This window comes from Achroia grisella, unplaced genomic scaffold, assembly GCF_030625045.1.
Source record: "Achroia grisella isolate CSIRO2021 unplaced genomic scaffold, CSIRO_AGI_Agris_v1 utg501, whole genome shotgun sequence".
Taxonomy (NCBI): domain Eukaryota; kingdom Metazoa; phylum Arthropoda; class Insecta; order Lepidoptera; family Pyralidae; genus Achroia; species Achroia grisella.
The window spans coordinates 847,120-874,521 of NW_026712897.1; the positions used below are offsets into that span (position 1 = coordinate 847,120).

Sequence of the window (27,402 nt, forward strand, 5' to 3'; positions counted from 1 at the left end):
GTTACTAATGTTTTGTTTTACTAACTATATCAATGATTAACAGTAATTCAACAATAAAAAGCTTATTATTATCATATCTATTGAAATTATTCGAAAATTAATTGTTAACCTTATCATTTTGAGAATATGTTGTATAATTTTAAAAATCCTTCCATAATAAAGGATTACAAAATCCTTTGCTGCCATAAAATACCAAAGAAAGCAATCTTAAAAGGTGACACACTTTTGTAAATAAAGAAACTAAATAAAGGCTTGGTTACAGAAAAAAAGTGTCATGGTTTATATCAAGAGTGCTCTTGTATTCGTCGGAAAACTCCAATTTACAGAGTATATGACACAAGAGCTGCAATATGGTTGCCCGAGTTTATCATAAGCAAACAACGGAGACCTTTTTGGCAGATATTTTTTTCTTTGTACAGCATTAGGGTTTTTTAAATAAAATATAGGTAAGGACAGAAAAATAGAAAAAATATTTCTAACTAGTGTTATTTTTAAGATATTATAGATTTGTTTCTATAAACAGTTATAGTCATTACAATATTTGTACTGAACTACGGAAAAAAACATCTACTTATGATCTACAGGTATAACAAATTTTTGTATCCATTAACTCATGCCTGCTTAAAAAAATATTTTTTATAGGTCGACTCATACTTTATTAGTTTTATTAATTATTATTTTAAATATTAATATAATCCATTAATAGATATATATACGTGGGTATTGAATTAGTGACACAGTATGTACCGTGATACACTGATGTTGTGAAGAACGACCAGTCAACCCTAACGTAAGGGGGTGTGGTGGCGAGACGGAGCCGACGCCGCCGCGTCTATCTTCCACCCTCTACAATGGTACGAAACTAATACAAAGAGATGCTCCAGATTACCTCGTAAACTGCCGCCTGGCACATATAGGAACTATATCTGCATTTGGCTTTTTATAACTTTACTTTGAGGGTGTATAACTGATGCATCTAAATTCATTTGCTGCCATGATAAATACGAAAACAGAGTATTACTTATATATTCAGGGATCTTCCGATTATATCTTCGTTGTTCACTGCTGTTAAAAATATTGTAAGGGTGTCTACCTGTCAACATATTTATGTTAAAGTATATGTATAGGCTAGGATAATTACAATTTCTTACAAATAGGTTAAGAAATGTATAAAATTGATGTACTAGTAAAGGTAGACTATAACTACATTACACAAGATATAATTAAATTTATGTATATGTGTAGTCTTATATTTTACTATTGTTATTTAGTATATAAGATCAATATTACAATATATATTTCGTCAATTTACTATAAACCATTAATATATACCGTCTCTATCTATAACATCCTATTGATATCCCGCAACCCATCACATTTCTATTACAAGACAATTATTCTGAGTTCGACATTGAGGACTTTTATCCAACGCCGTAAAGATTTAAGAAAAAGTATTCAAAATAAATAAATAAAATATTTTTATTTGAAACAGGCATCAATAATTATTACAAATTACAAAAAGTATGCTTATTTATTTAATTATTTTGTTTGAGCGTGATGTTTACTATTTTTATTATACGTTACGTATCTAATACATACTGGTATAAAGTTGCTGGTATCCCCGTTCACGTGGTCAGTAACGAGTATAACCAACCTTCCAATTTAGTCAGTTGGCTCCAAGTGAATCGATGCTATCATTTTACAATCCATCGAAACTTTAATTGTAATCTGGACGTTGCGCCACTATCGGCTTTAAGGCTACATTACCGTTTAGTTACCGCCTGAAGGCCATAAACTGTATTTTCCACGCGATCGTAAACACTGTTACTCCCACATTCAGCTGAATTTCCAACTACTGGATTTCATTACAGACGTTATACAACAGTTTGCCTGCAACCCGCACTCGAAAAGAATTTAACCCTTATCTACATGATTTAAAGTCCATTTACGGCATACAACACCACGATTTTACGAGACTTTGAAAGATAGAATGCATTTTCTTACTGTGTTGCATTAAATGCAAATTTATTACTTGGAAATTGCGACACGCATTTCTCCCAAGTCTACGATAACAATTTTCTACCCTTTTAAATTTTAATGCTTAAGTATATTTCAATCGTAATTAATTAAAATTATTTATTATTTATTGAGTGCTTTTCGTATCAATCACTGATATGACATATCGAACGATCCTTTGAAACACGCAATGCGTAGAAGTAATCGAGCTAAAAGTAGGATTAATTTACTTGAATAATTTATCAACACGTTATGGAAGACGGCAATTCACGATACATTAGTGTTGGAAAGGTTAACTATGCGGAACAATTTTGCTTTGCTAGTGACGCCTCACGTTCTACGAGTAATTAATTAACAGGGAGACTCTTTGCATAATTACACTTAATAAACACTTACTAGAAACGCCTCCCAATACTTTGTTGAAAATATTTATAAAAGTTAAATAGTTTTCATGCACAAGTTGCGAAGTTTTATATTAATATCTAGTCTGGACACTGCAATCATGGAGTTCCAGCTTCTTCACACAGATCAATTAACACTACTTTTTAGAAAGATCAGCACTACCCTTCTGTGACTATATAAAAAACGAACCTATGTTATCACGTGTTATTATATTTCACAGTGTATTTATGATATGTATATAAAAATTATTTTGTTCTAAGTGAGACTTGCTCGCATATGCCGACAAAACCATCAAAATATACCGCGCTAAAAAAATATTTTCAGAGTTTCATACAATAATTTTAACATTTTTTTATTCTAAATGACACAAGCTCTGTTTTTTTTACAGCGGAAATTTAATCATAGCAAAACATGTTAGCATTGTTAGCCTAAACTCTCGCTAATTATTCTAAACATAAGAATTTAAATCTATAGCATAATAAATATTCAATTTTTAAAATAGTATTAAATGTATAATATTTCTTATACGTAACTTTATAAAATGTTAGAGGAAAGTATTTTTACCGGAAATGCGATGCACTGTGAAATTGTCTTGTTACATTGGCACCTACTCACTCAATTGTGGAAAAGGTAGGGTTAATAACAATTAATTGAAGACCCTTGTCGTAATTTGAGCTTACACGTGGATGAAACCTGACTTGTGGACGCCAAAGTGACCATATGGCGATGATGAGTTGATAATACCATAAAGGTAAGACATAGTGAGTACGTGTGATCGTTTTTAAAGGAATCCGTAATTTTAGTCAGTAATCATCCAACAAATATTATAATATTATACGTGTAAAGTGAGAATCGATGGATGGATCAATGTTTGTTACTCTTTCACGTAAAAACAAGGCGCATTCGAACAAAATTTAGAATATTTATTTAAATATTTAATATTTCTATTTAAATCATATTCTAGATTTGCACCTGAACATACATTCTACCTAAAATCACGGCTTTCCCGCGTCACTAACCACGTAATTTAGTTAATAATTGTTACTGGCAGCTTGGCCAGCTGATAGGTACATCTTTTATATATCTTCGTATATAATATTTTCACTTGATGCTTTAATTAACGGTGTTTTAGTTTTTATTTCATATGCTATATTAAGAAACATTGTAAGACATTGTAACACAGAAATGTAATTGTGGCGTGGCCACAATTACATTTCTGTGACGTTTGATTGAGGTGAAATTTTGTGACGATGACGAACGATGTTGATTTTTAGTGAAGTTGATTTATATCATTGCATATTTATTACCAAGGTGTATATCATGGTCGATTCAACAAATATTATTTAACATCGTGAGTCTCTTTGATTAGCACTTTATTAAGCCGATTTATGTGGACTTAAGATCGTGTAAATTGACAATTTAAATTTTTTACTAATTTTCCCATAATGGAAAACACCGATAATCAGTATGTTTAGGTGTCGCGTTTGCCACGATGCGGCGTCGGCAGTTGACATTCTGAGTCGTCCAACTGACATTACAGTTAATATAATATGTGTGTAATCCTTCTAGAATCATGTTTCCACTACCCTTTAAAAATTTCACGACTCTATTAGTCACTAACATGGCTACGATACTAACATTCAGGCAAAATTATAATAACAGAACCTTATGTATGAGAAAAGTATTCATTTCGCAGTAATGGCACTCTTAAATTAGTTCAACACGATGGCAGATCATTTACGTGAGGCATCCATTAAAAACACCAAACAAGCCAAAATTGCGGCTACCGTTTGTGTACAGCCGTAAATAAAAAATATAATCGATGTCTAATGACGTTTAGTCGAGTGAAACATGAGGAATGAGGGGTAAAATGGCTCCCGTGACATATGCCGCGCGTGCCTGCGATACGTATTGACTTTCATTAAACAGTTTTTTAAGGCGGTCCGACATAAGCGACAATGTTTCATTGGTGTGCATAATTTACACAGTTACTATTTAGGTACTCGACTGACCTACAGTTTAATGATTATGGATTATTGTGTCATGATTACCAGGAAAGTATCGTGTGTTCATCGCGTGATCATACGTACGTATGAAGATGTGTGGATTTGCAATCTGCACATCGTACATAATATGAATCAATTGTATTAATGCTGACCAAAACAAATTCGATACTACCGAAATAAAGATCAAACGAAACAATATAAATATTTTCATTACAAATTTTCATACAAAACCATTGTGTAATTACACAATGGTTTTGTAAGTATTATTAGTGAGTAAATCTTATCTCATTATTTGTTTATGCAATCATAATTAGCATAAATAATTAATTGAATTGGGTTAGTTTGATTTCTCTAAATGAAATCAATTTAAATATAATTAGTCATTTAAAACATAAAAACGCCAAATACTAAAATAATAGAAAGTAAATCTTAATCGATGACAAAACTGTTGTAACTTTGATGATGCCATAGTGTAATATTTTCTAAAAGAAACCACATCAAATTAGAAGCTGCCTTTTAAACTCGTACTTAAACATAAAATTATAGTAGAGCTTCAATTTTAATATTAAATTTCTTTTGTTTGTGAATATAATAACATATTTTCGCATAAACAAAATCATAAAACATTTATGTAAAACAAATGCTAATCGAAATAACGGGATGAGAGGAACAAAAATATTTTAGGCTAATTTAATACATTATGCATGCAAGATTTTGGAATATGAAGTACGTTAATAAGGAGTCGGTGTACGGGTGGGGTGGTCGGGAACCGAACCGGTGTACTGACAGGTGGTGGACACGCGCCAGTGCTCACCGGTGCACACCCGAGCAACAGTCGCGGGGCGCCGCCGCACCGTGTCACAGATATAATATTCCATACCGTGCCTGTCGTCTTGTATACCTATGCCTCAATGCTCTATACCACTGTGTTTCCCTCTCATACATACAATATTTTAATGATTGAAACTTATTAACTAAAATTAGAATATTCATTTCACAGCATAGTCAATGTGTTATCCACAATTAAATAAAGTATTTTTTATAAAACAATAGTAATAAGCGTATAAAAGTAACCTGAGAGTACAAATTTTAATTTGATTCAATTGATATCGACTGCATCAATGTTTAGACAACAAAATCTTTGTTGATCGAAGAACAAATAGAAATTACTCCATGTCATGCCCACACAAAATTAAATTCTATTCGTGATTGAGTTATTTATAAAACCTAGAAACTGCGTAAGCACCTATCAGTGTTTTACGATCGTCGACTAAATATTAACCGTCAATAAAATATCTACGTAAAAAAGATGTCTGGCAATGTCAAAATGTGCTTTGTAAAGAACTGAAATATCAGTAGCTCATGCAATATCTATTTTTTCTTCGCAATTCTAATGCTCCATTTGAAATTCTGATATCAGCTTGTCCTTCGCTTACCCTTTACTTATGATCGGTTTACAAATAACATCCGGCGCTAACATATATTTAGAATGCTGTAATAGTTTGCATTGCAAACCTGCAGGTACCTACATAAGTTTTTACAGAAAACTTTGCCTGTTTTCAGGTATGTGTGTTCATAACATTTATATCTATACATCACTAATTAAAAAAAAAGGGAAAAATGCGTCTTTTATTTTTTTATATCATGTTTTATTGTCCTTAATAAATCTCCATATATTTTGAACTTTTTAAAGCAGGTTTTTTGTTTAAATTTTGAGTACCTTGAATCCTAGCTCAGTTAAACCTAAATTATATAATTATACCTTTTAAAATCGAAATGCACTATAATCTTTAGTTGTCATACGGGACTTAGATTGCTTTACGATCCGTTTCGTCGTGAAAAGGTAACAAACAGACAGGCACTGTCTGACTGCCATACTTTCACATTTATATTATAAAGTAGTAAATATAGATAAACAAAGTATGACTTTGTTCATCCACATTTACTACTTTATTGTTGTAAAAATATTGACAATATTCTGTATAATTATTAGGTAGATAGAACATACTTTATTTGTATTGAACAGTAAAGAAAAGACAAACAATATACATTAAAGAACAGATGTATTATAGTTACTAAAAGGTGGCTTGCCTTTGGTTAAAGAAATCTAAAAAAAATTTAGAATAATATGACGATACAATTATTTTTCGTATTGAAAATATATGTGGATTTTATCTGTCCTTCACATAATTATTTGAATTAAATATTATAGAGCGATTCATACGTATTTATCGTTTTATTAACTTGCATTTATTAAATATTTATACTTCCAGTTCATGATATTTCACTCACATTATGGTTGTATGTTTTGTATTGCAATCAATACATTAATTACAATGATTATAATGAATAGATACTCTCTCTTTGATTTGACTTATTACATTAAGAGACATGTTGGTCGGTAGGTATCAGCGGAATGACTCTGACTGATCGGCTTTACCAAGAGTACAATGTGTAGGAGTTTTAAAGTGATATTATTCGAATATTTGTTTTTAAATAACAGAAGTAACAACACAAATAATAATAATGATTAATGTTAATTCAAGCTAGTGAATAAAACATTATTCCAGGAATAAAAGGCGGATAATTCAATCTATGGATTATGTTAAAAAGTGTACGTATGCTGATGTCATACGTCCATTTTTAACATAATCTGTATGTTAACCTTCGACAACCGACAATGTCTATGACACTTTGAACTTGACAATGGACATGAGGGGCACAAGCGGTGCTAAGCCCGAAATCTTGAGCAAACAGCACGAGAGATAACAGTCGATATCGGCGCACGTGTGTGTTTGTTGCTATTGTACAACTGTGTGTACCGGCGGCTGTGCTTCCTACAACTAGCCACGTTATACGAATAGGACGAGAACTCCATGTTAGCGGAAACGACCCAAAAGAGCATGATATCTTCTACATCACAAAAGCGTGGGTACGATGTAAGCATTTAAATTCTCAAATGCTAGGGGTACTGCTAATTTTTTACAGCTGTTTTCTTTAATATTGGGTCTCCATGCTAGATAGAAATTCAAGAATGTCTCTCTATGTTATCTTTTCATAACAAAATCTCTGAATGGTACTTAATGAAATTTGAAATGAGGATTGTGTATCATAAGAACAGATAAAAGTTTAAAAGTATAATATAAATACTAACGGGAAAAAATTATATAATTTTGACACTCTATTAATATTTCAATCAGAAATGTCACTATCAATGTTATATCAATTGCTTATATTTCACCCTACATTAGCTACACCCTACATTAACTAAGCTCCTTGGAACTAAAGTTTAATAGAATTACTTAAATATTTTTTCTAACGAGTTCCAGAGAATAAGGTTTCAAACTAAAATGAATTCTAAATCATTAATCTAATAATAAATTCATCGATCTTTTTTTGTAGGTAGGTATAGGCATATAAATCCTTAGCCCTTTCTACTATACATACATTTCGATGATTCAATTTGTAATAGATAAAGTTTTGTCTTGCGAAAAGATAGTTATTAATTTGTTTACAATTACAGTGGTATTTTTGTATGCCAATGCCTTCCAAATAACAATTCACATCTAATAGACGCAGTGTCGAAGACACTAGAAACACGCACCTATTGTCGATATTCTAGTTGTCGCAGTAACGAAGAATGTAAGTGGTGGTAAGGTGGTGGTAAGGTGATTAAGTACCACATGCTTGTGAATAAAATGCCTATATGGATTATAAAAGTGTATACTTATTTGTTTTTTTCTTATTAATAGGGCTAGAGTAATATTTACTGTCAAAGTCAGTCAGACTTATACAAGATTAATCTTTTACACTACGCTACTATTACATGTTATCTATAGTAAAATGCTACAACTCTACGACTTTATGTGAATACAAACTACCAACTAGCACAAAGTTATAAATATTACCTGTAAATATATTTTGATAATCGATTGATTAAATCGTGAACCAGCAAAAAGTCCCCTAGAAATTTATTGGCGATCAAATAATTCAATATTGGCTATAAAATAAACAGGGTGAGCTACAAGCGATGGTAGAGACGAGTATCATTGTCGCCAACGTGGGGTGTCGCCAACCTGTCGCTACCAATATAGTACCATTCACCCCACATGTTACCTTTAGTTAGGGTCCAAACTATAATTATACAGATTCGTATGTTGTATTTTTCTTTACAAAAAAATGCCAATTTTAATGAGTATCTCACTTGTATTTACGCAAATTGACTGACCATGAAAGGTGTTGTTATCCACACGTACCTTTTTAAGGGTGTCTTTAAAGCAATGTCTAGCCAAAAGTGATTGTCATAAGATTCATATTGTGAGAATACTATTGGTTTGGGGGAAGGGGATTGTTAGTAATGTGGATTAATAACTCCATGGCTAGCAATGTACCATGCTAGGTTGACCTCCACGCGGCTCCCCTGGAAAGTGTTCATCCTACTATGATAGTCTATTTGAATCCTACGGTTGCCAAGTATTTAGTATCGCGTGGGCGAAACTATAGTATACAGCCAGTATTACAATAGCACGATAGTTAAGGTTAAAATCTGATTTGGTTCAGTTCGTCAATGTCTTATTTGTTTATATTTTAATCAAACAGTAAACAAGTCCACAGAAGCCTTAAAATTTATTATGTTGGTACTTCTAACAGAAGTAACTTTCCAGTATTTATAGCATTGGGTACTCGTATATGGTAATAACATTGTGTTCGATTATTCCAGTGTTCACAGTTACGTCATCGTATGTTATTTTTGTGTGAAGTGTTCGCTTAACGAAATTGAATCGTTATCGACGGCGGGTGGTCTTCAAATGAGTCTTTGTCCCCCTATGCCCATAAGTTCATGGTCATTTTTAGGTGGAATACCCTATAGATGTCACGAATTTAATTTTGGTAGTTAAAGTAACCACTCGCAAGTGTTTGATAGTTTATTACAATATAAAATAGCATTTAATATTGTACTCTCATTTCTCGCAATTAGAGACAAAAATTATTTGGCGTCTTCATTTATAAGATAATTATTATTTAGTGTAGTGAACATTACGCCGATTTGTATCTTTGAAAAAAGTTTTACGACCGATCTTTGGCACTGTTCCGTTTCTTTATTGTTTGCGGGACGCAATATACCATCTACCAATTTATGGCGTTTCGTTGGCTAGGTACTAATCAACAACCAGGCATCACGTGTACGAATTTTAGATGGTAAGGAGTCCTAAACAAACGTAACGTAGCAAGTGTGTAAAGACGACCTAATTACGGATAGTTAGGGGCGTTCATAATTAATCACTAGCGTGACGTTCGAGTAGTACGTTACAGGTACTACGTAGGTACGCGTGTATCGCTTGCACTGGCCGATGGTGTACGGTGATCGATATTGTACTTTTGGGTGACGCTACCGTCGCTTAGCAACACCTGACCTGAGACTGCATGACGTGATGCTTCATATGTGCATGACATTATAACAAACATTTTCATTAATTTTACTGTAATTTTTGTGATTTGTCTTTCATGTTACTTTAATTTTCTTTTAAAAGAAAATAACTTGAAAATGTCAATAAGGTCATTAGTTAAAGACCGTTTAAATTTAATTTATGACAGTTTCCAAATGGAAATATAAAAGAAACTATAATGTACAGAACGAATGTAATCATAGAAGTGCATTATCATCCTATTATGGGTGTTAGGTAGTAACTCACTTCTTATAAAATAAGAATTAAGGTTATTTAAGACTACTTAAGATTATAATTCCGCGACTTGACAAAGTCCCTTTCGTTTCCCTATTTGCCTCTTGCGTCAGCCTGGGGATGAAAAAAAGTGGTGACTCATTATTTTCTTATTTCATCACTGGTCAAACAATTTCGAAAGTAAATGGACTCTATCTTATCGTTATTCACACTTCTTATCGTTATTTTTCCTGTAAAATTAATTATCATATGTAAATGGAAATTGTATAGATCTATATAAATTTGTTTCTACATCTTTACGCTATGATAACGAAATAAGTGTATCAATGAAGGAGTCAAGTCTACATAATATTTAAAATTATAATAGATATTTACATTCAAATTTATTTATACATTGATACAAAAAAAGGAAAATTGAAATAATGTAAAGACTGTTAGGACTACTAGTTATACTTTAGTTGTTTTTCTTATGTACAAATGTTGGGGAATTAAACCTACAGGTAACAGTTCAGGCTTTTGAAATTTATATGTGTCCATGAAACGAGGTCAAACTAGATTTAGTTAGAGCGCCGCAATGCGCCTGATGCGACACGCCGCGCGGCCAACTGCGATCACTATTTGTCTGGGACAGTTTCAAATTTTCTCAGGCCGTCATAGAGTTTTCCGCAAGTCACATACTGGGTGTATATGGTCATATACAATATTTTTTTTACTTTTTACTAAGTTATAGTGTATTTTATAGGTAAAATGCAACATTTTAATGATTGTCTTATATATTTAATTTTTGAATTTGTTAGTATTGTCACTTTGACTAAGTTTATGATGAGAGGTACAAAAGAAAAATGAAAAGATAAAATCCGTCATAGCGAATTAATAATCATAGATTTATAGGTTGTAGGTAACTTAATAAACAATAATCCCCGTTAATACCAATTAAATAAGAAAGGAATACCAGTTAAGTCGGATTTGTATAGTTGTTCCTCAGAAATAGAACAACAACAACGCATATCGTATTTATAAAGCAATGAAGTACCAATTCACACTAAATTTATATGGAGCCTACAAGAAATAAAACCGTATAAAACAGAATAATTTATAGATTATTAATCATACAACAGCATTATTTTAGTATTATTATTAATGCTGGAGGAAGCTTAATAATGATAAACCTCTTGCACATTTAATTTTAAACAAGTGGAAGTATTTGCTTTACCTATCGCTGTTTGTCGACGTTTTAAATCGAAGGATACAAGCATAGTGGCTTGAGGCAGGAACACAAGGCAAGATTTTCCACTGATCATAGAAACAAAACATTTTATATATTCATGTCCCATGCGAAAACATATTTCCAGGTAAATAAAATCGACAGTTACAAACTGTTTTTTTACGGGAAATGAAATGGAAACTAACTTAGCATTGTAATGCATAATGTATGAACAGAATAGCTAAGCTAATCATTGTCACTGGCAAGGTTTAGTATAAAAACATTATTATACGAGTAGGTTTCGAGAAATTTGAATTGTTTTAAAAAATAAACATAACATTGGGTATGTCCAAGAAGACCATTTTCCTCAGAAACTTGTGTAATTTTGGCACATTGAAATACATTAAATATACAGATATATTGAAATACGTATTCCCATATTAACCAACATTTGATTAAATCTACATGGAGCTGCTTTAGGTGGCATTTTTTTTACCTTACATCCTTTAAATTGAATTGTTTGTGATAACTGTACGGAACTGGCGCAGCACAAACCGGCTAGCACTAAACCATTTTTTTATATCAGGCATTTAGAATTGCAGAGCAGCGTATATACATGACATAACCGCAGGTGTCGTACAGACATCAGAGTATAAACTTAGGATTTAAATTTTACATCTGCATCTGTCTGTAAGACGATTGAGATGCAGATAACACGGTAGTTGAGTTACATTATGTAAAATATGATGGAGTCATTGTTGTTGACTACATTTTAACAAGTTAAAGAACTTGTTAAAATGTAGTCAATAACAATGACTACTTAAAGAAGTAGGATCCTTTGAGGACGTTTATTAGTTATCATATGAAATCTCTTGCATTTTAATGCCCCTGGCTACTTATCTTATTATCTCTCCTCCATATCCTTTAATTTCTCTGCTATGCTCACTCTACAGTCAGGAACATAGGTTGCAAAACGTAGACAAGTGAAATTTCTCTCGGGTTAACATGTAACAAGTTATTACTTCGAAGTTATCATACTACATAACTTCCTCTGTTCAAAATTAGGTTACAACACTATAAAGTAACTCGCGATATCTAATAAGTGTATTTGGGTGTTTAGTAATTATAAGTTATAAGCAAACTGTTCAACTTGTGGCAAGTTGGACACTTATATGCGGCGTAGCGCCCACAAAGTTATACATACTAAATATACGAGTATTTTGCGGTAACATGTAATAGCTGAAACTTTAATATAGCACCCGCTCTTATTAAGCAATTATTAACGTTATTAAACGTACCCTATGTAGTACCTATAGAGAAGTTTTATTAATCTGTATGAACGGACTTTAAAGATTAACTGATTGTATTGTAGTACGATTTTGATAAATATGTTTGAAAAGAAGAATTTAGGTACTGTATACTGTTTGCCACAATACATACAATAAAAGATTCTAACTGCGTTTTTATTCAATATCATTCTAAATTATATAAATTATTTTACGTAGGCTATGTTCATATAGCATATGAAACAAAAAAGAAATCCCAACAAATCTCTCTCAAAAATGTTTTAATATTTTTTTTATTTTAAGTAGATTATATTTAATATCCATTCTGATGTAATCATAGATATAGATAAAAAAATATAAATAATACATAGTAGTCATATAGATAATATAATTATTCTATATTGATACTGTCTGTTACATTAACAGGATAGATATCGTAATTCAAACGTTTACCCTGCGTAATATAAATTGCCCCTTTACAAACCCCTATACCATAAAACTGTTTGAAATTCATATTTACTTTCGAACAAATATTTGTTTATTGGGACAGACTGAACATTATTCTCGTAGAAAAATTTTTGCTGTGTTTATAAAATGTGATTTTTTTGTTATATTCGTTAGAACATGAAATAGCAAATTTATTTATTGTACAAAATATTATATATAATATGTACCCTGCGTATTTAAAAAAATACAATAAAAATCGTTGCAATATGTAGATGTAGGGATCGCGCAATATAATAAGATAAATGCAATTAAAACGAAAACTCGATATCTAAGTTATTATTATAAAGAGAGAGAGAGTATGTGTTTAAGTTTAAGCTTATATAAATTAATCTAAAACCATTTACATGTTATAATTTTCTTAAACAAGTAGCTTGTTTGAATTCAATTGTAGCAAATAGATAATACAGATGAACATATTATTCTGAAAACTACAAAAAAAAATTAAAGTAAATTGATTTATTAATTATTCGTTTATTAAATGCAATAGCAGTAACCTGTATTTAAAATATTGTCGAAATTCAATAGTGAAGTTACAGGATCAGAGGCATATCTCAGTTTTATGGAATGTCAAGGCATAATGTTATCACGGTGTATCATGTAAGAAAGCGACGGTTATCGATTAACATCAGCTCTATCTGTTTGTTTGCCATTCTAATGAAAAAATACAAAATTCATGTTCCAAAAGCAAGATGTACTAAGTAAAATAAAGCACCCTCGATTTTGTCTGCATAATAGTTATTTCAATTCATTTTATTCATACACGATTCTATCGAGGGATGAATATACGTATTTTAGTTATTGCTACCCATCACGCTACCATAAGAAAGCGTTGTCGTGATGGCGTATTTTTATGTCAATCATTAAATTAAAGAAGAGGGGAATAATATATCAGAGAATATTACAAAAAACACATTGTGCACTGGGTGTGTGTGTATTTATCAATATAAATATTAATTATTACTTTAATAAAATGTTTGAGTCTATGTAGAAACAATTTTGGAAATTCTTAAATCAATATGAATTGACAAATATATATAAATATATATTTTTAATATAAATATATAACTTCATATATAAAAAAAATCTAATAGTCACTTTCAGTATGTTGAACAATTTATCGATTAGCAATTTCCGAATGTATTTTTAGTCTTACGCACACTGATTAAGAATATTTTAATACATACACGTATTTGTGATGCACATATAGATGTATTGGTGACTTTAAATGGACTAATTAAAATTTATTTATTTATTTTATTATTAATGAAATAAATAAATATATTATGACTATAGATGAAGTCATTAATTAGTCCATCTATAGATATCACCAATACGTCTGTCTACGAAACAAAATTATTACAAATTTCCCTTATCGTGCCTTTTGCCAGTTTACGAGCCTTATACAATATTAAGCGTGTGATGAATGATTCAATGGAATTTTGTGTTATGGATGCGTTGCGTTGTGTTGAATAATGTTAAACTAAAGGTCCCAGACGACGAAAGGCACCGTGTCCGTTCCACTCGCCGTCACGTCGCCTGCCTGACGCAGGGCGGGCGGCACGCGAGCTTCTTGCTCCTTACTTTTATTTTTAAAATACCAAAGCAAAAGGCGACCGATGAACTTTGTAGATTTTACTTTCTTTACTATTGTCACATTTATTATGGAATGTTTAATTTATGTATACAAAATTTCTCTACTTAAGTTATAAATCCCTAACGGAGTAATCTTTTTATGTTTTACAACTGCATTACTGAACAATTTATTTAAATATCGAGAAAATCTATTCTTGTCCATATATATGTATATTATATACATATTATTACAAATATTATATACATATATATGTACAACAAATATTAATAGTAACAATGTGACAAATAAGTTGCGGCTAAGAAAATAATACAAGTTCTCACAGCGAGCGATGAACTTTCGGATATAACGTCATTTACATTTCATGAAATAATCGTAATAGAATCTATTATGAAACTATTGCACTACTTGCAGTACATCACGACATGCTTACTATTGCAAGGGCAAAGAACCCTTTTCAGTATAATAAACATAAACTAACTTTGTGATGTCTCGGTCTTGTGGAAATTAAAAACCGCGTAGTTCTCTGCTCTAATCTTTAATAATTTTAAGCGATATGTAGACACTACAAGGTTATTAATTGATTAAAGATAGTATTTTTGTACATTACTAGCTTCTACTCTAATGAGATTGAGATCCCTTTCTATGAAATGCATTCATAGAAATCGTAAAAAATGTTATGCTTTAATAAGTCAGATATGTGTTGATCGGATGTTTACTGTTGCCGTGAAGATTTTCAAAACTTGTTGTTATTACCTATATCAATTATAAATTTAATATTTTATTAAGTACTCTTGTCTTTATTTTCGTCAAGATTTCTTAAATAAGTAGAGGAGGTCTAGTAGAGAGTAACAGTATAGCAGCACATATAGTGTTTTGATTTGTATTGTACAAAATGAAACAAATTTAGCATTCGATTAAACCGAGAGTCATTCTTGTGAAGTAGGTTTAAAAATAATGAAAATTTGGCAAATATTAGACAATAAAATAGGAAAAAAAATTGAAGTAGGAAAGTTGCAAATCCTAAGTGCGACAATGTAATTTATTTAGTAAGTAAACGTAAAGTTAACTGTAATCCTTTTAACCATGCAAAAAGCTTTTGCGTGCTTAAAAGGATTACAGTCATTTGCTTTAGTGAAATAGTCTATTAGGAAAGCGATCTAGATAATTCATTTTTTTATTAATACATAAGACGGTTATTAGTAGAGCCACATGTACTTATATTTTATTATTGAGTTCTTTTATTAAATTTCTTTTCTTATCCTTTTAACCTGTTTAAGTATACTATTAGCTTAAACGAGTTCATTATTCCATCATAACCTATAAAAAATATATATAATATACCAGGGGCGGAGCAGAGGAAAAGGTGTAGGTTGACGACATTTAGGTACTAGTAAGTTATTAAAAATTGCTTTACTACGTTTATAACGACCCAAAGGTGGCATGTAGCACTTTCCTTATTACTGAAGACATTAACCTGTCATTAACATTTTTTAACATCCATACTAATATTATTAGCATATAATGCATATAATATATATGTCTGTTTGTTATATTTTTACAGCAAAACGGTTGAACGGATTTTAATAAAGAATGGACTTGAAACTATATTATATCTCAAATAAGTTAGTCGATGTCACGAGTAACAGCTAGTGAGTAAAATTGAGCATTATTATTTAAAACCGTCTCTTATACTAATTTAGAGGAAAAGAAACCAAAAAGAAGGAGAAAAGTAATTGAAAACAAACGACGGGATGGAAAATAATGGCACGCTCGTGTACAGTCCAGGCAATTTTTTATTTGGCTGACATAACCGCAGCTGTAACACTGTCTTATGAATTGAATTATGGAATTTAACCATGTAAACTTTTGACTGCAATATATAAATTACACGTAAATAGGCAGTTTTACGTTTTATCGTTGTAATAAAAAATACGAGTCCATATTTTACTGCCAGTCGACGCTTGCCAATCGATTGTTTGTTTGGCTATTTTATTGCGTCTATAAAGGTAGACTTCTTAATTCGCCAGCGTGACTAAACTAGCGTTTCATAGGAAATAAGTATATATTTGTAAAACATCTGATTTATTCTTTGTTCCTACTCGGATTTCATTACCAGGAGAGAATAAATACACATACATACAATCTACCATATACGACCTCAGTGTAAATTCTAGTGCATCATCATCAACGTTCGTGGATTCTAGTAGTCATGAACAATCATAAAAAGTTAGTATACTTTGTAGTTTTGTATTACGTAGTGATATTATTGATAGTAGAAACTTAAAAAAATATTACTAATAAAATAGAGTAATGTCATATGACATTACTCTTAGAGTCATGACTCTTATTCCAGATAGAAGTCAGAGCAATGTCGAATGTCTATGTCGTGTTGAATACAACACCTGACATGCTCACATTTCACAGAGCATAATTAATTCCAACGTAACAGGGCGCAAGCAGGGCTTTGATATCAAGGTTTTCATCACCGGCGAGTCAAAAAAGTTTTTTCTGTGTCGTTCCAATTTGACTTTACGGCCTTTTGGATCGATTAGATGGGTAGTACACCAATAGGTGCGTCACTGTGCTTCCAAATAACTAACTACTAATGAACACCATAAAACAAAAAAATATTCCAAGATAAAGTAGAGTAAAGGGTAGTAATAGGTAATTACTGCCCAAATCATTACTCTACCAAAGTGATCTTAATAATAAGGAATAATGCTGGTATAGTATTATTATTTACGGCGAAAACTTATGCAACATTTCGACCTACTCGTAAGCTGACATCAAAGAAATTTAAATACTGCACCAAATTTATTTTTCTTGAACTCTGCGGCAATGTAGCATCGTCCAAGACGCAGTGAAGCTACAGACGTGTGTCAACAATGTTACAGTCAATAGTTTGATAGCGGATGGTTTTATTTTATTTATTTTGTTTCGTCGACTTCATTCCCACGCCTTGGCGAGAGCGCTACAAGATAATGTTTGTCTAGAAAAAATTACATCCGCAAGTATATCCTACACTGTAACTGTAAAGCTAAAATAATTACATATTAAATTTAAATCTTTCACACCTCGCTAATTAGAAACGTTCATAATCATAATTACAACAACAATAGGTGCCGTGATTTGTCATTGAAAACTATATTAAAATTATTAAAGACACTATATTTTGCATTTATTGAATATTTAAAAAAAATCTAGTTTACATGTCGTTTCGGAAAAACCAATGAAAGATTGAAGTTTACAAATACGTACCGGAAATACGTCATTATAAAATCCGTTATTAATTTTCAATTTTTAATAGACTAATACAGTGGTGTTTTTCTATCTCAGCATTTATCATCTGCACAGAAAGCAGTGTAATACATAGATGGCGTGGAACACCTAACAGTTACTTTAAAATTAACCTTGTAATTTTTAATACCTGACAATACCTGTTACATAGTTGGATCTGCTAAACTGAAACCTACACAGTGTCATTCGAATAAATAAATACTGATGTTGTATTACGTATATAGTAAAGGTACATATTTACTACTATATACATTATCATTAGATAGCATCGGATTACTCTCTTCAAACAGATTTGTCTGATAAGATAGGCAAACCAACATGTCGAATAATATTATTGTATCAATGATTACATATTTACTATTACATCTGCATCACATTTATATTAGTCTTTTGTCGTCATTTTGAATGTTTGTTTATTTTTATTGGATATTACAATATTTTTCTCCGCTCATCTAATATACTTATAAGTGGAAGAATTATGTGGCAATCCTTATCCAACAATAAAATAAAAAAATAATGCCATTTTTTGTGTTATAAGAAATCTTCACTGAAACGTTCGGAGTTTGTAATTCTCAAAATTGAATATAAACTTGTCCTGTTCAAGTATTCTCTCAGACTGAAATTGAAAGAAGTAGTCCATACTCATATATTCAAATAAGATAGGTAATAGAATATAAAAAGTAAATGCGGGCGAAAGAAGATGGGCCGATAAAAATTCAATGTACGCCCCGACCTCCCTTACGTAAGGCGGGCGGCTGGCTGTCTTGAGATAATAGTAAGGTTTTTTCAGTCTGTACTTGTTTTATCATTTCATACTTTACATTCAATACTACCTAATAAATAAATAGCGATCGCAGAGACTGGTAGTCATTTCACTCTGTACAATACATATTATTCTTATAAATTAAAACATCATCAAAATGAAGCATAATCAATTACACGGTATTTTTGGTAATATATTGTAAAGTTGTGAAAGAAATTTCTTACAATGGACTGGACTTTGTTTTTAATAATATAGACATTTCATATATGGTCAATGTATATATTTGTATTTTTAATTTTTACTTTCTAATTCACAATCTTGTAGTGTAAGGAAAACTAAAACACTATCTTATCTGTTATCTTTTAGATAAATACCGACCACCACCATCATCATCAACAGAATAGGTCAAGACCATGCTGGAATAATTTTACTATTACTTAATAATAATTAATTAATAGTCATATAAGATAAGGTCGTAGGATGTTATCCAGATCATCCGGATAAAATTGCATGTAAAAACTAGACGAGTATATAAAAATGAAAAATCGTTACCATAATAATTATACGACATTTTTTTAAATATTCTTTTATAAATTGACCTTTATATTTTTATTACTAGATAGCGTCGTTTAATTTTAGATAACGTTGCACTATACTTTTTGAGAAACAATTTCTAGTAGTTTGTTAATATTATTTTTGCCTTTTTCCTATAATGATATTTGTGGATAATTACGACCCTATTACACATTCATCTTAAAGTAAATAATGTTTTATTTCTTCTGGCGTGCAAATGTACTTTTGAATGTTATATAGATTATGCATGAGATGGATGAATCATAAAATATGCATTACTATAAGAGCAGCCCACAAAATATCCAATTTACTTCGCCAACTTGACAAATGTCCCGAGGAAATGATGGCATTTTTCAAGATGGTCTACTTTGATATCGCAAATTACTCTACAATTTTTTATTATCGTTATATTGAATCAATATTTTGTGTTTAATGTGAAATATGAATTAGTGTATACTATTGTAGATACAACATTTATTTAAAAGAGCAACACACAAGTTTCTTGCTCATTATTTTTGTAATGAGTCTGTGTAAAATAAAAAAAAAATATTCATCTTTTTACATCGTTCGAAATGAGTGGTAAAATAAAAAAAAACCTATTCAAAGGGCTTTTATTAAGTTTTTAGAATTTCGACTATTTCTAGAAATACATAACTAGCTAATTTTATGAAAATAGTACTGGAAGTCGAATAAATGTTACTACGTGATTTTATTATTTTTGACATAATTGAAAGATTTTTTTAAATCATCTAATAGAGTTGCATTACTGCTGAATCAATATGTAATATGAACTTATTATTTTCTAGGAAAACTCGGAAGGGAAGAATTGATTAGCGTACGGAGACAACGGATACTGTACAACTATAACAAGTTAAGCGGGTGTTCCCTTTATTGATATAACAAATTTTTTTACTTCGCAATTCCCTCTACTTCATTTGTTTGGCCTTTCGGAGGATTATTAATTGCTCTTGATCTTATATGTGGCATCTCTAAATTTTATTTCTGGTCACCCAATACCGTAGTAATATATTATTTTGATATGATATACAGTCTCTTATTATTATTTTAAGAATAAACTTCACATGTTTGCTAATTTAAGCGAGTTAATTAAACAATATGTTTATGTTCGTACATGACATATGTTGTTCTTTAAATATTTTTGCTATTTAGTATATTATATACAGCTAAGGTTTATTACTGACATTCAGTTGTATAATTAAATTATTAAAACAAATAATTTAGTGCGGTAATTTGGAAAATAACATAATAAAAAATAATTAATTTACATTTGAGGTCCTTTGAGAACGTTAACGCGTTGATGTCTTTTGATAGAGATAACGGACCTCATTAATTAGAAAAAATAAGATCAAATTTTTCCTTTTACCAAATTTAAATATTTAATAATTACTATTATTTGGTAATTCATTCATAAGTATTAATTACTTTTGATAGTTTTATAGGAAAAAAAAATAAAAAATAACGCCACGGTTATTTTGATTACAATAAATGGTATTAAAATCTGACGCGTTTACAAGGTACGTAAAAATATGTACATTACGATACTATTCAGTTTATAACCAAAATGTAATCTTCAAAGATATGGATTCGTCCTTCACGTTTCAGTGAGGCAGGTGTTACGATGCACGCCTGCATTAATCCTGACTTCCTTAGGCTGACAGTGACTTGATTATGATCAATATTTACGCAGATGTGATATTTTTGGTTGTCGTATTATTCGTATTACGTAATGTAAATTTTGTTTAACTAGTGGCCGAGCAAGGACGAACTTAGCCTGAATAGTGCCGGCTGGTGACGACCCCGGCTGACACTGCATGCGCCACTCACGTCATGGGGCTCACCCTAATTCTTTAATGAAACATCTCACGTAGCATAATTATTTAATATCTTATTACCCCTGACTGACATTTACTTCCTACTATCAGCTGTATAACGAACAAACTCCCTGGGCACCGCAAAAATCAAACACATATTATACCGATTTGAATAATACAATTAAACATAGTTTTAACCCTCTAGTAATTACGGCCAGACATTTAAATTACGAGGGGCGATCGTGGATAAAGCAAACACGCACGCAGCAGATATTCTTGAAAAAGCTACGAAAAACATGTTCATATGTAACATAGGCCGGGGAAAATTGCAGAAAGTGTCGTCGGCGGAACGATTATTTGTATGGATCAGCTGATTTGCAGCAGATCGCGTAAGGTACTTACCGGCTGCGGTCGTCAGCCACCACCAGCAGCAGCAGGCGGCCACGAGCGCCCGAGCGCCGGTCATCTCAGCGGAAGCGCATGACACGCGCGCTCTCGCCGGCCGCCCCGGCGGACTGAGGCTGACTGAGCGCCGCCCCGCGCGATCGATGCCCGCTCGCGCCTCTCCGGCACGCACCCTCCCGAGCTCCCTACTACCCACTACCCCACCCGCTCCCCGCCTCACCGCGCCCCGCCATTTTCCAAGTTTCCTTAGAGAGCGCGCGCGCTGCCCCGTTTTCCGGCAGATCGCTGACCGCCCCTAATTGATTGGGCTTGTTCATTTGCCGAACACATTTTAGGTCAGCACCGCCGCAGAGTGTCTGCGTTATGTTATCCTGCCAACCACCTGACAGAAGAACAGCCTAGTAATCTCAACGTTGATTGTAGCACAACTAGGAATTTCTTCTGCGTCCGAAACCTAATGGAAAACATCGACGTGACTTAATATTTTGCAACAAACTTTGGTGACCCTTCTTTTCAACAGACTATCAAAAGGAAAACCGTACATTATAATTACATATCACGGTTTTAAAAACTAGAACAGTTATGCAATAGTTATTTTTTGCTTTTCGGATTTTAATGATTCTTGTCACAATCAGACAGGGACAGATTTTATTCTTCTAAATTAACTTATAATCTTTCTTTAGAGAATATACATATTAGATCTATAAAGGAATATAGAGAGAAACAAATTGCATAGTAGAGTTGGATTTCCTTAAACAAAATACCTATTTAATTCGCTATACACAATTGAACTAGTATTCTATTCGACTTATTTACCTATTTACTACAATCTAGATAGTGTTTGTAATAGGAGCTACTACCGCTACTTTGACTAAAATGTAAATTCTTATCTGCCCAATAACAAATAACTTCTGTGATTTATTTATCTTACTAATATTATAAACGCAAAAGATTGTGAATATGGATGGATGGATATTTATGATGATGATGGATTACTCTTTCACGCAAAAACAGATTTTCATGAAACTTTACAGTAATATGGAGTATACATCAGAATAACACATAGGCTATTAATTCCACGAGGGTAAACCCACGGGCACAGCTAGTTTCTAATAATTCTTACTAACACTCCGCTGGTAACGACAGAAGAAAATAAGTAGCTATTACTACTCCTGTGTTTTGTTTTTAGTGCCGATAAAAATTAAAAATAATAAAAGTGGCGCCAGTATGCTGATTTTCTACGATTGATTCCAATATATCCAAAGAAATGTGGGCACGTCACATTTGACAAACCCATCTCAGAAGGGGGAAAGGAGATTGTTAGTAATGTGGACTGATGATCCCATTGCTAGCAATGTACCATATCAGGTTGACCTCCACGCAGTTCCCCCTTGAAACCCTCGTGATAAATTCTTGTTAACGGACCTGACCTCATACTCATGTTATCATCCTCCACCGGTGCCCCGCCAACGCAAACCAGCGCAAACGGGTACACCATTATCATCCATAAAAAAATATTCGTCTCAAAGAGAGGAAGAGGATTGTTAGTATGTAATGTGAATTATTATTAATTACTAGCAATGTACCAAGTCAGGTGGTTCCCTTTGGAAACATCATGTTAAATTCCTGGTGAATTTGCCACGATGTGTGATGGATTTATGGACGATGCCACCCCATTTCAGATGAAACTTACGAAAACTAAGCATACTTCTATGTAAGATTCTCTTATCTGTGAACGTGAGGTACAAAACCACTTGGTTTAATTTTAATAGTATTAATCAATAACGAGCTAAACTAAGCAACTCTCTCCTTTTTGTTGGACATAAAAACAAAATTAACAATGTTGTAAATTTACTATGTTAGACATTGAGAAGTGATAGAAACTTTATTCTTTTATGGCTATATATATAAATATACTAGCTGTCCCGATAATCGTTGTTTTGCTTTAAAATAAAATTAAAAAATTTAGGGGTGGACTACCCCTAACATTTAGGGGGATAGATAGAGGGAAAAATAGATGTTGACCGATTCTCAGACCTACTCAATACGTTCACAAAATTTCATGAGAATCGGTCAAGCCGTTTCGTAGGAGTATGGGAACAAAAACTGTGACACGAGAATTTTATAAATAAAAGACAACTGCGAGACTATGACGGATATGGTGATTTCTTCTTTACCTTATTCCTAAAAAAATCCAATCTTTTTATAATACTGTGTTTTCCTAATCCTTTTTCGAGATTTAATTTTGTCTAACGCCGTAAAGCTAGTATAGTATGAAAAGTTACAAAAGCTTGATGCTTTTATAACTTTTCCTACTACTAGCTTTACGACGTAGACATAAAATCAACAAGAAGTCAGTATAATAGCGCGAATATAACGGGTACTGGTAATCTGGGTAACTCAGTTTTAATTCATCATGTGCTCATATTTGTCTAAGTTAGTCGAAAGAAAAATTTATTGAGAGTACTTAATTCTAGAAATACAACTACGACATTAATTATGGTACACATCTGTATTTGCTTAAAGTAACGATGTTCGTGCTTCGGAGAAAAAGTATATAATACTTTATTTTCAAACAATATGGTCCATTTTGTTAGTATTATATGTAATTAAGTTATACCATATTCAGAAGCGTGGCGTGTCTTGTCGGAGCACCGTATAATAATTTGTTTGGGGGCACTTACGAAGGGTAAAAATTTCTCACAAAAGAAAAAAATTGCATAATATTAAAAGAAATATGTATTCATCATAATTATCTATTTGTCACTTTTCCAAAATTTTTACATACAATAAAAATTAAATATACACTCCTTATACATATATATACATGTCCTTGCTTTTTTTGCAAACTGATTTATTAAGTTATTTATAGCTGATGCGGGAAAAAAGAAATAGCTTTATTAGCTTTTGTTATTTGTATAATTTTGGGATGTTAATTTTGCCTCCGCACGTTGGGATCTCCGTGGCCCGGGGACCCAGTATAATTAATACGGCAGATACGGCGCGGCGGTAGCTACGTCCCTGACCATGTATATGGCATAGCTTAGCAGAAGTGCATTCTCTCATCTATGGTAGGTAGCTAAATCAAATTTTCGTTTTTGTCCTATGTTTATGATTTAAAAGTATGAACTTGTACTAGAATACAGTAATAGATGGAAACTCACGTCTCACTCTTTTTTGACAGTTTTGTCGTGCACTTACAAATTAAAGATATTATTATAAAGATATATATAAAAGATAATATACCACATTTGCCTACAAGTACTGATTTTATCATTGGTTTTAATAACATCATAACATATTGGCGCCATCTGTGATGAACTTGTGTAAACCGCATTGACAGTTATAAAAATTTGACAACTTAATATGACAAATGAATTTGACTTATTACGGAAAAAAAAAAGCGCGGGAACTTTGAGGCGGGAAGTTCATTTTTTCTACAGTCTTTTGATATTAAATAATTTATAGAGTTAATTAAATCCTAGCCCCGTTTTTGTGCGATAAAAATGGGTGCTGACAGTGGCGGCACCCAAAACAAAAAAGGGATGAGAAATTCTCCTGCTAAACCACCACCAAATAAAAGGAAGAAAGAAGCTACTTTACCACTACCACATGAAGAGGAAAATTCAGATAAAGATGAGGACCCTACATTTTATGCGCCTTATTTAAAACCTAATTATATAAGGAGTTATCAAGAAAATTCACCAAACACAACATTTACTGTATTTATACAAAGCATTAAAGAAGAGGTTAAATTTGGTAATAAAAGTCCAGTTTACTTAAATAATTTATTCAGTAGATATGTAAAAGGAGTCAAGGAATTGAGACGAGTAAATGCACTAAAATATGCCGTAATATTTGACAATGCAAAAAATGCAAATTCACTATTACGTGATTCAACCTTTTTAAATGTTCAAGAATTAAAAGCATTCATCCCCGCATCGACAACTGAATGTACTGGTGTTGTAAAGTTTGTTCCCACTGATCTCAGTAACAAACATTTATTTAATAAATTATCTTCTCAACAGGAAATACTTTCAGTGAGGCGATTTATGAAACGGTCCGATAGTGGAATGATTCCACTTCAGACTGTCTCTATAACATTTGCAGGTAACATTTTGCCAGAATATGTAACGTACGAGCTATGTAAATTTAAAGTCGAACCATATATAAAACCTGTAATGCAATGTTATAAGTGCATGAAATTTGGACACACTACAAAGTTCTGTAAACGAGATATGGTTTGCTCAATTTGTACAGAAGGTCATAATTATAAAGAATGTACTAATGTTGAGAATCCTATCTGTGTAAATTGTAAAGGAAACCATACCGCAGTTTCCAGACTTTGTCCAGTTAAAATTCAAAAAATACTTGAAAATAAAGAAAAAATTATAAACAAAAACAGTACCCTAAGTTCACATTTTCCTAATCTGAACTCGAGTTTTGCTAAAGCAGCTCAAAGTTACACACCTAAGAGAAAAGAGAAAGATTTTATTTCAGAAGTTATCAATAACGATTTAATTTTAACAGCTTTAGTACAAACATTAACTTCCCTTTCAAAAAAAGACACTAACTTACCTGTTAATACTTCTACAATCAAAGAAGTATTTCTTAAAAACATCAATCTATAATGGATCAGAAGGTTATTATAGATTCCTTAAATATTGTACAACATAATATACAAAGTTTAAGACCAAAGCTTCCTTTAGTCACACATTTACTTGCTAAACATAATATTGACATCTTGATTTTAAATGAAACTTGGTTAAAAAATACAGATACAGTAAATATTAGAGGTTATAAAGTATATCGTTGGGATCACAATGTAAACAAAGGTCATGGCGGTGTTGCCGTCTTTTATAAAGAATTTTTAAAATGTTCTAATGTTACCACCCAATCAAATGATAAAACTGTTGCAATTAAAGTTGAAATAAATTCTGGGTTCTTAAATATTTTAGGATGTTATTGTCCTCCTCGAAGAGGGCGATTCCCTGTTACATTATTAAAAAATATTATTCTTTCTCTTTCTTCTCCGGTATTAGTCATGGGTGATATGAATGCACATCACACTATATTTGGATGTCAAAGTAATCAAATTAGAGGAACACAGATCTACGACATGCTAGACGAGATAAATTTATGTGTTTTAAATACTGGTGAAAGTACCACATTAAATCGTCCGAATCAAGCTCCATCTGCTATTGATGTAGCTTTTGCTTCTCCTGTTATTGCTGGTTTATGCGATTGGTCTGTTTTGTCAGATGATACTTTGGGCAGTTATCATTTTCCAACTTTAGTTAATTTATACATAACACCACAAATTTATGAATATGTGGAACAACCAGAAAGGTTTATATATAAAAAAGTAGACTGGAGCTCTTATTCAGATTCATCTTATAAATGTCTAAATAATTTTGGTTCAATAACAAATCCTATATTAGCATACGAACAATTTTGCACAATAATTAATAATTTAAAAGTTGAATATATACCAGTTATTAAACCTAAGTCGAATTGTGTTAAAAGTCATATACCTGTACCCTGGTGGAATCAAAAATGCATCGAAGCTGTAAATAGAAGTAGATTTGCTTTGTATAATTATAAAAAATATCCTTCAATAGAAAATTATATTGTATACAAAAAAATTGATGCAGAAAAGAAACTAATTATTAAAGAACAAAAAAGAAGTAGTTGGATTGAATTATGTTCCAGTTTTAATAGACATACCAGTATAGGAAAAATTTGGAATTTTGTTAAAAGATTTAATCGTATAAGACGGAAAAATGTAGTAGGTGATGATTCTTGGGTAAATGATTTTTTAAATAAAGTTGCCACT

General features: G+C 31.8%; 1 protein-coding gene across 1 annotated transcript in view; it reads right to left on the reverse strand.

Annotated features, from left to right (window-relative positions):
• The window catches only part of LOC131846112 (protein kinase C-binding protein NELL1-like), a 44,409-nt gene extending 22,743 nt beyond the window's left edge, over positions 1 to 21,666 (reverse strand). Inside the window, exon 1 of the mRNA XM_059195338.1 lies at positions 21,564 to 21,666. Within this exon, the coding sequence (XP_059051321.1) occupies positions 21,564 to 21,627 (64 nt within the window). The 5' untranslated portion in view covers positions 21,628 to 21,666. The remainder of the gene's footprint in view (positions 1 to 21,563) is intronic.
• Positions 21,667 to 27,402: the final 5,736 nt, after the last annotated feature.